Genomic DNA, 10356 nt, shown 5'->3' with positions numbered 1-10356 from the left:
TTTTTCTTATAACATCTCTATTGGAGTATAATTGCTGTACAATGGTGTGTTAGTTTCTGCTTTACAACAAAGTGAATCAGTTATACATATACCTATGTTCCCATATCTCTTCCCTCTTGTGTCTCCCTCCCGCCCACCCTCCCTATCCCACCCCTCTAGGTGGTCACAGAGCACAGGGAGATCACTCCCTGTGCTATGCGGCTGCTTCCCACTAGCTATCTATTTTACCTTTGGTAGTGTCTATATGTTCATGCCACTCTCTCACTTCGTCACAGCTTACCCTTCCCCCTCCCCATATCCTCAAGGCCATGCTCTAGTAGGTCTGTGTTTTTTTTTTTAGAGATTTTTTTTTTTTAGTATTTATTTATTTATTTGGTTGCACCGGGTCTTAGTTGCAGCAGGTGGGCTCCTTAGTTGTGGCATGCAAACTCTTAGTTGCGGCATGCATGTGGGATCTAGTTCCCTGACCAGGGATTGAACCTGGGCCCCCTGCGTTGGGAGCACGGAGTCTCAACCCCTGTGCCACCAGGGAAGTCCCACGGTCTGTGTTTTATTCCCATCCTACCCCTAGGCTCTTCATGACATTTTTTTTCTTAGATTCCATATATATGTGTTAGCATCCGGTATTTGTTTTTCTCCTTCTGGCTTCCTTCACTCTGTGTGACAGACTCCAGGTCCGTCCACCTCACTACAAATAACTGTTTCGTTTCTTCTTATGGCTGAGTAATAGTCCATTGTACATATGTGCCACATCTTCTTTATCCGTGGCAGGCGGATTCTTAACCACTGCGCCACCAGGGAAGTCCGGAAAGGGGATTTTGTGTTTCCTCACCGTGTGTTTTCCTGGCCCCATACTTCCTCCCGTCCTGCAGGGGAAGAAGCCCGAAATCCTCAGCGATCCATCCCCTTGGGCATCGTGATCTCGCTCTGCATCTGCTTTTTGGCATATTCTGGCGTCTCGGTGGCACTCACCCTCATGGTGCCCTACTACCAGATCCATCCTGACAGCCCCTTACCACACGCTTTCCTCCACGTCGGCTGGGCCCCTGCCAGATACGTCGTGGCTGTTGGCACCCTCTGTGCTCTTACATCCAGGTCAGTGTCAAAGCTTTCTCCCCATCTACTGTCAGATGCTCAGGTGTCCCAGCCCTTGGGATTGAGAGACGAGAGGGAAAGACACCTTACCCCACATAGACTAGGGAGCAGACACCCCAGTCTGTCCTGCTTCTCCACGTCCTCACACACGTTCCCATTTTCTCTTCCAGCCTCCTGGGTGCCATGTTCCCTATGCCTCGTGTCATCTACTCAATGGCAGACGACGGGCTCCTTTTCCGGGGCCTTGCCCGGATCCATGCCCGTACACGCACCCCCGTCATGGCCACCTTGGCTTCTGGAACTCTTGCAGGTAAATAAACAATACCCATTCCTTCTTTGATCAATTTTCTTAACTTGGATATTTCTACTGGTTTGTCCCTCCCTCTCCACCTTGTTTGTGCTCTCGTTCTAGGGGTCATGGCATTACTTTTCGAGCTCAGTGATCTCGTGGACCTCATGTCTATCGGGACCCTGCTTGCTTATTCCCTGGTGTCTTTTTCTGTTCTTGTCCTCAGGTGAGACTACGCTACACCTTGGCTGGGGGGTCTTTGACTCGTGGGGATTGAAGGGGAGATAATCGTCATCTGCGTCCATGCTGCCTTCTAAATGTCCCGCTAGGCTTAAGTTGGGAAGGAGATGGATTAGACTGCTTGATGTCGGATGAGTAGGGGCTGCTGTTAATATCGACTTAATACCGCTAATTCAGGTACCAACCAGACCAGGATTCAAGCAAGATTGAGAAAACAGAGAAAGAAACTGAGATGAAGCCTGTGGTTGAAGAAAGCCCTTTGGAATCTGTACCTGAAGCAGGAAGCTCAAAGGTTCTAAAGAGTCTGTGTGACCCTAGCCACAGCACCCCCACTCTGAAATCTGGCCAGATTGCCTATGGATGTGCCTCCCTGCTTGGTGAGCAGGGGTTGCTCTTTGGTGGTACTCTGAGATTGACAGGATACGGTGGAAGTATGTGTTTTGGCAGCTGAGGAGGAGTCTAGGAAGTAGGATGGCTCTTCGTGATGTGGGCAGTCTCAGTGTGACCCAGGGTCTTGAGCTATTTGGCTTCCGGAGCTGAGCCTGTTCTCCTCCACCTCGACCCTTGCAGTTCTCCTGCTGACCATCCTGAGCCTGATACTGGCCCAGGGGCCCAGCCATGTGTTCTCTGGAGACCCCGGGTATACAACAGCAGCTGTGCTGCTGGGACTGCTCGTCACTGGGGTCACTGCCATCATTTGGAGGCAGCCCCAGAGCCCCACTCCTCTTCACTTCAAGGTAGGTGGCCTTCTGCGCCCAGCTGTCCACCTGAGTGAGTGAAGTCTGCATGCTCTGAGACCTCAACACCCTTTGCTGGACCAGGGAGGAAGGGGAGTCTCTAAAACCAGTGGATCCTTCCCTGATCCACACTCAGTGCTTTGCATACCCAACTTCAGTAGGCACTGAACACACAGCCTGGATAGGACTGAGGTCTTCTCGACCATGTGGGGCAGAGGCCTGCCTTTCAGACGCCTGTGGTGTGTCCAGGGAGTCACCGGCTTTGCCCACAGGTCCCTGCTTTGCCTGTCCTCCCGCTGATCAGCATCTTTGTGAATGTTTACCTGATGATGCAGATGAGCTCCGGGACTTGGGCCCAATTTGGCGTCTGGATGGTGATTGGTAAGTGGCTTTCTGGGATTAAAAGGCCTCTTGAGTGACTGAACCCAGTCTTCTTTCTACTACCCCTCCCCGCAGACTGTGTCAGACGCCCCAATAGCAGGCCTGTTGGGCATCTGTAAGCGGGGAGAGCACCTACTTTTCCTTCTCATTGTCTTATTTCTCTACTAGGATTTGTCATATACTTTGGATATGGGATCCGACACAGCTTGGAGAAGAATAAGCAACAGTCACCAGCCTCCAACTCCCAGACTTTTGACAAAAACATCCCTGGTGCTGAATCACCTTAACCACAGGCAGTAGGCGCTGTGTGGGATCCCATCATGCACTGGAGGTATCTTCTGGTTCAAGGGGCACTTTGAGGCTCCATGGTGTGTGAAGGGGGGATGAATATACAGCCCTATATTTAATGCCAGTGGAAAAAATGACTTCTATGTTGTATAACTTTTAAGTAACCATTTCAAAGCACAATATATATATATATATATATATATATATATATATATGTATACACACACACATACACATACATACATACACTCAGAAAAGTGCATGCTTCATGCCTGTGCAGGAAGATGAATTTTCACAAAGAAAGTACAAGGTAACCAGAAACCAGAGAAAAAATAAAATATTAACCTGCATGTAAGAAGTGCCTTCTTGTGCCTTTTTCCAGCAAAAACACATAGATTGCCACATGGGAAAAAAACATAGGTAACTATATATTGTGTCAAGAGTTGTACTGTATTTATTTACTTTTTTTGTGGTATGATTCTCCATTTTATTAATCTTCTTTAATGATATTCAATAACTCTTTGTTATTATTTCCAAAGAGCTGAGTGGAAATTATTCCTAAATATATTTTTTTATTCCTAAATATTTTAAAATTTTGATGCTGTTGTATTATTATTATTTTTGTGGTTGCACCACACAGCTGGCAGGATCGCAGTTCCCAGAACAGGGATGGAACCCGGGTCACAGGAGTGAAAGCCCGAAATCCTAACCATTAGGCCACCAGGGAACTCCCGATGCTGTTATAATTTTTTCTCTTCTTTTTGTTACTGGTGAAATGAAAAACAATGTTGTGTGTTTATTTAAAATTTTCTTTAAAAAACTAAATATATACAATTTTTAATTTACACTCATACCTCAGTAAAGCTGGAATACAAATAGGGAAATTGGATGACTTTATCACATTCATCATTCGTTTTTAAGATAACATCATACAGTGATTCTTAAACTTATTGGATTTTTGATACCTCCATATTTCCACTGGGATATTTTAATACACATCTGCTGTCTTCACACATTCATTCATTTTTTAAAAAATGAGCTATAGTTGTTTTACAATATTAGTTTCAGGTGTACCACATTGTGATGTAATATTTTATAGATTATATTCCATTTAAAGTAATTATATATAATGGCTTTATTTTCCTGTGCTGTACAATATATCCTGTAGCTTATTTCATACATAGTAGTTTGTATCTCTTAATCCCTCACCCCTATTTGCCCTAACCCTTCTCTCTCCCCACTAGTAACTAGTTTGTTCTCTTTATCTGTGAATCTGTTTCTCTTTTGTACACATTCATTTATTTTTTAGATTCCACACATGATATTACACAGTATTTGTTTTTCTCTGACTTATTTCACAAAGTATAATAACCTCCAGGTCCATCCTGTTGCAAATGGAGAACTTCATTCTTTTTTTATGGCTGAGTAGTATTCTATTGTATTTATATGCCACACCTTTTTTATCCATTCATTTGGGTTGCTTCTGTATCTTGTCTATTGTAAATAATGCTGTGAACACTGGGGTGAATGTATCTTTTTGAGTTAGTGTTTTTTGCTTTTTTCAGATATATAACCAGGGGTGGAATTGCTGGGTCATATGGTAGTTCTCTTTTTACTTTTTGGGAAACCTCCATACTGTTTTCCATAGCGGCTGCACCAACTTCAGTAGACACTCGCTTCCCATCTTCGGTGCCTCATCTCTTCTGTTTACCTGCGGGCCTGAAGCACAACTGTACACTCTTTGTCTTCCATGTCCACAAAGGTCCTGCCCGTGGGCCAGTCTGGTTAATTCCAGCTAAGACTTCTGTCAAAGTATTTAAGTACTCTTAATTTTTTCTCTTATTTGAAATTTCACAGTTGGCTAGGTCACTCATTACATAATAATTTAAAAAATTATTTAAAATATTTATTTATTTGGCTGCATCGGGTTTTAGTTGTGGCACGTGGGATCTTTTGTTGTGGTGCGTGGGCTCTTTGTTGCAGCGCGTGGGCTCTCTAGTTGTGGCGCATGGGATCCAGAGCGTGCAGGCTCCGTAGTTGCGGCATGCATACTCTAGTTGTGGCGCAAGGGCTCTAGAGCGCACAGGCTCAGTAGTTGCAGCACGCAGGCTAAGTCGCCTTGTGGCACGTGGGATCTTAGTTCCCCGACCAGGGATCAAACCCGAGGCCCCTGATTGGAAGGTGGATTCTTAGCCACTGGACCACCAGGGAATTCCCTACATAGTAATTTAAAGAATTTGAATTCTGTCTAGCAAAAGACGGCCTGTTCCTCCAGGATAACCACGTATAACCTAGATGTGGAAGTTTTAAATGGATTTGTGCGTGAGTTTTGCTTCATACGAATACTGGAATAATCCCCACACCCTGCCAAAAGAAAAACGAAAAACAAAACAACTCCACAGCAAGTCAACAATGTAATTTTCACTAAGGAGCTCCTGAGAATAAGAGGAGGTTCTCTGGGAAAGGTGATATGTGTCTATGTATATGTCATTGGAAAATTTTAAGTGATTAAAAAAAATTTTTTTTTTTGGCCGTGCTGCAGGGCTTGTGGGATCATGGTTTCTCGACTAGGGATTGAACCTGGGCCCTTGGCAGTGAAAGTGCAGAGTCGTAACCACTGGACTTCCAGGGAATTCAATTTTTTTTTTTTTTTAGGTAAGAAGTGGATTTATTTAGAGAGAAACACACTTCCCAGACAGACTATGGGTCATCTTGGAAGGTGAGAGAGGCGTCAGGGGTACGGGGTTGTCGGTTTTTATAGGGGGGGGGTAATCTCATAGGCTGAGTGGGAGGAGTATTCCAGCTATTTGGGGGAAGGGGTGGGGATTTCCAGGAATTGGGCCACCGCCCACTTTTTGATCCTTATCAGCCTTGGAGCTGTCAAGGTGCCTGTGGGTACATCATTTAGCTTGCTGATGTGTTACAGTGAGGGTGTACTGTATACCGAGGCTCAAGGTCTAGTGGAAGTTGACTTGTCCACTATCTTGGAGCGATTTGGTTCTAGTCAGTTTATGTCATGTCCTCGGGCTATGTCATTCTTTCAAGGTTATGCCCTGCCCCTTCCCCTCCTATTTCATTCCCCTCTCAGAGATTTTTCTCCCATATTCTTATGGGAAGCAGAGGGGTGATGGTCATCTATAACTGCTTCAAGGCTGAGTAGGGGCGTCGACCCTTCCTGTCAGGGAGTAAAAATCTCTGGATGCCTGATCTAGGGGCCGAGGGGCAGGACAGCTCCTTGTTTTAAGTCAGTACGGGCTGGAATCGTCACGGAGCCATACATCTTGGCGTGGAACTGCTGTAACTGCTTCCATGGCCCTTCTATGAATCTCCTTGATGATGAAGCACTTTTTCTAACAGCATCAGAGTACAAAAATATCTGTCTATAAATGACAAGAGATTTTAGATGCTATCCCTTCCAAGGGAGTCTCCCAACCAGGTGTTAGAGTGCCCAAAAAGTTGTCTCAAAGAAAAGGCACAGAATGTGTCCCCAGCGGTGTTGATGATGAGAGGGAGTTGGTCTAGCTTATCACTGTCCCTTCGTGGCTTGCCAGCTGAAACCGTGGAACTCCGATTGGGACTTGAACTCACGCACCAGGAATTGAACCCAGCCAAAACCCAGACTGGGACTTGAACCCAAGGTCTTTTAACTGAGATCACACACCTGGTCTCAGGACTTAATGAAGTTCAGGTTCTTGATGTCTCATCACAGAAAGAATTCAGTGAGAGACAAAGTTGTATTTTCTTTCTTTCTTTCTTTCTTTTTTTTTTGGCCGTGCTGCAGGGCTTGTGGGATCATGGTTTCTCGACTAGGGATTGAACCTGGGCCCTTGGCAGTGAAAGTGCAGAGTCGTAACCACTGGACTTCCAGGGAATTCAATTTTTTTTTTTTTTTAGGTAAGAAGTGGATTTATTTAGAGAGAAACACACTTCCCAGACAGACTATGGGTCATCTTGGAAGGTGAGAGAGGCGTCAGGGGTACGGGGTTGTCGGTTTTTATAGGGGGGGGGTAATCTCATAGGCTGAGTGGGAGGAGTATTCCAGCTATTTGGGGGAAGGGGTGGGGATTTCCAGGAATTGGGCCACCGCCCACTTTTTGATCCTTATCAGCCTTGGAGCTGTCAAGGTGCCTGTGGGTACATCATTTAGCTTGCTGATGTGTTACAGTGAGGGTGTACTGTATACCGAGGCTCAAGGTCTAGTGGAAGTTGACTTGTCCACTATCTTGGAGCGATTTGGTTCTAGTCAGTTTATGTCATGTCCTCGGGCTATGTCATTCTTTCAAGGTTATGCCCTGCCCCTTCCCCTCCTATTTCATTCCCCTCTCAGAGATTTTTCTCCCATATTCTTATGGGAAGCAGAGGGGTGATGGTCATCTATAACTGCTTCAAGGCTGAGTAGGGGCGTCGACCCTTCCTGTCAGGGAGTAAAAATCTCTGGATGCCTGATCTAGGGGCCGAGGGGCAGGACAGCTCCTTGTTTTAAGTCAGTACGGGCTGGAATCGTCACGGAGCCATACATCTTGGCGTGGAACTGCTGTAACTGCTTCCATGGCCCTTCTATGAATCTCCTTGATGATGAAGCACTTTTTCTAACAGCATCAGAGTACAAAAATATCTGTCTATAAATGACAAGAGATTTTAGATGCTATCCCTTCCAAGGGAGTCTCCCAACCAGGTGTTAGAGTGCCCAAAAAGTTGTCTCAAAGAAAAGGCACAGAATGTGTCCCCAGCGGTGTTGATGATGAGAGGGAGTTGGTCTAGCTTATCACTGTCCCTTCGTGGCTTGCCAGCTGAAACCGTGGAACTCCGATTGGGACTTGAACTCACGCACCAGGAATTGAACCCAGCCAAAACCCAGACTGGGACTTGAACCCAAGGTCTTTTAACTGAGATCACACACCTGGTCTCAGGACTTAATGAAGTTCAGGTTCTTGATGTCTCATCACAGAAAGAATTCAGTGAGAGACAAAGTGATAGGTAAGAAGTGGATTTATTTAGAGAGAAACGCACTCCACAGACAGAGTGTGGGCCATCTCAGAAGGGTGAGAGAGGCCCTGAAAAATTTTAATTAATGCTATAAAATAGTATATTCTTTTAAGTGGGAATGTTGAGTCAAAGACATAAATTTCCGACAAATGTCGCCAAATTTCAGAAGAAACAAATGACATCCACACATATAATTAAAATTTTCCTAGTATCACATTAAAAAAGGAAAAAGAAACAGATAATTTTAATAATATACTTTATTCAGTCCAAAATATCCAAAATGTTATCATTTAAACATATAATGTAAAAATCACTACTGAGATATTTTACCTTTTTTACTTCTGAACAGTCTTCAAATCTCAGTGTGTATTTTACACTTACTTTACCACCTGGCCACATTTCAAGTGCTCAAGATTGTATGTGGCTGTTTGTTACCAAAGTGGATAATGCTGACCTAGAATCTTTTCCCATGCTTTCCTATTGGTTTAGTGCAGCAGTCAGGTAAACTCTGGTCCATAGCTCAAATCTTGACTGTGGCCCTGATTCTGTTTGGTTTAGAGGCTGAGTGGTTTTTATTCTTAAAAGGTTGTAAAAAAATAATAATACAATAAAGAGGAACATGTGGTCCAGAGCATATGTGGCCTGCAAAACCTAAAATATTTATTATTTGGCCCTCAACAGAAAAACTCTGGCGAACCCTGGTCTGGTGTAACTGAATGCACTCAGGTTTATTCTGTTTATTTGCAATGTCAATGTGTTCAAGTTTCTTTGCTTTTGTGATGTTTCACCTTAGCCACACATACCTAGAAGAGACTGGAAGCATCTCTAGGGATCTTTGACTTCTCTTTGCATAATCGCTTTTTTCCCCCCTTGGTCAATCTAGCTAAAGGTTTGCTCATTTTGTTCATCTTCTCAAAGAACCAACTTCTGGTTCTGTTGATTCTTTGTATCATTAAAAAAATTCTCTATTTCATTTTTCTCTACTCTAATCCCTATTATTTTCTGCCTTCTGTTGCTTTTGGTTTTGTTTGTTCTTTTTTTTAGCTTCTTACCATGTAGAGTTAGTTTATTGATTTGAGATCTTTCTTCTTTCTCAATGTAGGCATTTCCTGCCATAAACTGTCTTCTGAGCGTGCCTTTCACTGCATCCTGTAAGTTGTGGTTTGCTTTGATTTTCACTCCTACGTATTTTCTAATTTCCCTTATGATTTCTTCTTTCACCCATCTGTTGCTTAAGAGTGTGTGGTTTAATTTCCATATAGTATTCTTGTTTTCCTTCTGTTGATTTCTAGTTTCATTACATTGTGGTCAGGTTTCAATCTGTGCTTTTAATCTTTTCAATTTGTTGAGATTATTTTGTGGCCTAACATAGGGTCTATCCTGGAGAATGTTCTATATGTGTTCTGTTGTTGGTGGAATGGTCTGTATATGTCTGGCATCCCTCCCCGCAAATATGTTCCATGTTCCCTCATTCCCTCCCTGCTGAGGATCCAAATCCTTAACCTAACTCTAACACTAAGGTATATGTAACCCAAGGACAGAGTAACTTGAATTGAAATGTAACCCCAACCCTGAGATAAACCAAACATAAGGCCTACATCAACCTGATTCTGAACCCTCTGTCAGCCTTCATAAGGCACTCCTCTGGGCTCTAACCACACTGCCATCCCCTGTGCCACAGTTCTCCCACTGGCTGTGGCACCCACCCTAGGTCTCCCAGGCCACATTCATGGATAGCATTCAAGTTCTCCAGCTCTCAGAGGCTCCCCTCCTGGACTCTCTCCTTTTCTCCAGTCTCCCAGGACCTGTCTGAGCTCAAGCCTCTCCCTCCTAATGCACCAGGCCCTCCCATGGCCATCAGTCCCGCCCCTAGCTTTTCAAACTCACTCACATGGGCTCTAGTCCTCTCCCACCCATACTCTTAGATTCCCCACCATGGGCTCAAGTCCTTTCTCCAAGACAACCCACTTTCTTCACTCTAGGACTGAGCCTCTTAAGACAGCTCAGGTCCCTCCAGAGTCTAACTGCTCCCTGAGCTCTCTCAAGGACTTGATCCTGGGCCCTGGCCCCTTCCCCAGGGCAAATCCACTTGCCTCCCTTGAGCATCACCTTCCCATCCCTGTTGCGGTACCTCCAGGATTTGGAGAGGTCCAGTGTGCTGGTTCTGTTCCTTCTTCTTGTTTTTTTTAAAAAAATAAATTTATTTATTTTTGGCTGCATCGGGTCTTCGTTGCCGCGCACGGGCTTTCTCAAGTTGTGAAGAGCGGGGGCTACTCTTCATTGTGATGCGTGGGCTTCTCACTGCGGTGGCTGCTCCTGTTGCGGAACTAGTTGTGGCAC

General features: G+C 44.6%; 1 protein-coding gene across 1 annotated transcript in view; it reads left to right on the top strand.

Moving 5' to 3' along the window:
* Positions 1–3195, top strand: part of LOC102989341 (cationic amino acid transporter 3-like) — an 11673-nt gene extending 8478 nt beyond the window's left edge. The window contains exons 6-12 of the mRNA XM_007122016.3: positions 873–1095; positions 1266–1405; positions 1508–1610; positions 1802–2001; positions 2195–2361; positions 2634–2742; positions 2911–3195. Of these exons, the coding sequence (XP_007122078.2) occupies positions 873–1095; positions 1266–1405; positions 1508–1610; positions 1802–2001; positions 2195–2361; positions 2634–2742; positions 2911–3029 (1061 nt within the window). The 3' untranslated portion in view covers positions 3030–3195. The remainder of the gene's footprint in view (positions 1–872; positions 1096–1265; positions 1406–1507; positions 1611–1801; positions 2002–2194; positions 2362–2633; positions 2743–2910) is intronic.
* The last annotated feature ends 7161 nt before the right edge of the window (positions 3196–10356 follow it).

The sequence above is a fragment of the Physeter macrocephalus genome, chromosome 17, assembly GCF_002837175.3.
Source record: "Physeter macrocephalus isolate SW-GA chromosome 17, ASM283717v5, whole genome shotgun sequence".
Classification (NCBI taxonomy): domain Eukaryota; kingdom Metazoa; phylum Chordata; class Mammalia; order Artiodactyla; family Physeteridae; genus Physeter; species Physeter macrocephalus.
Note: the sequence above shows the minus strand (reverse complement) of the source record. Positions and strands in the feature narration are given on the sequence as shown.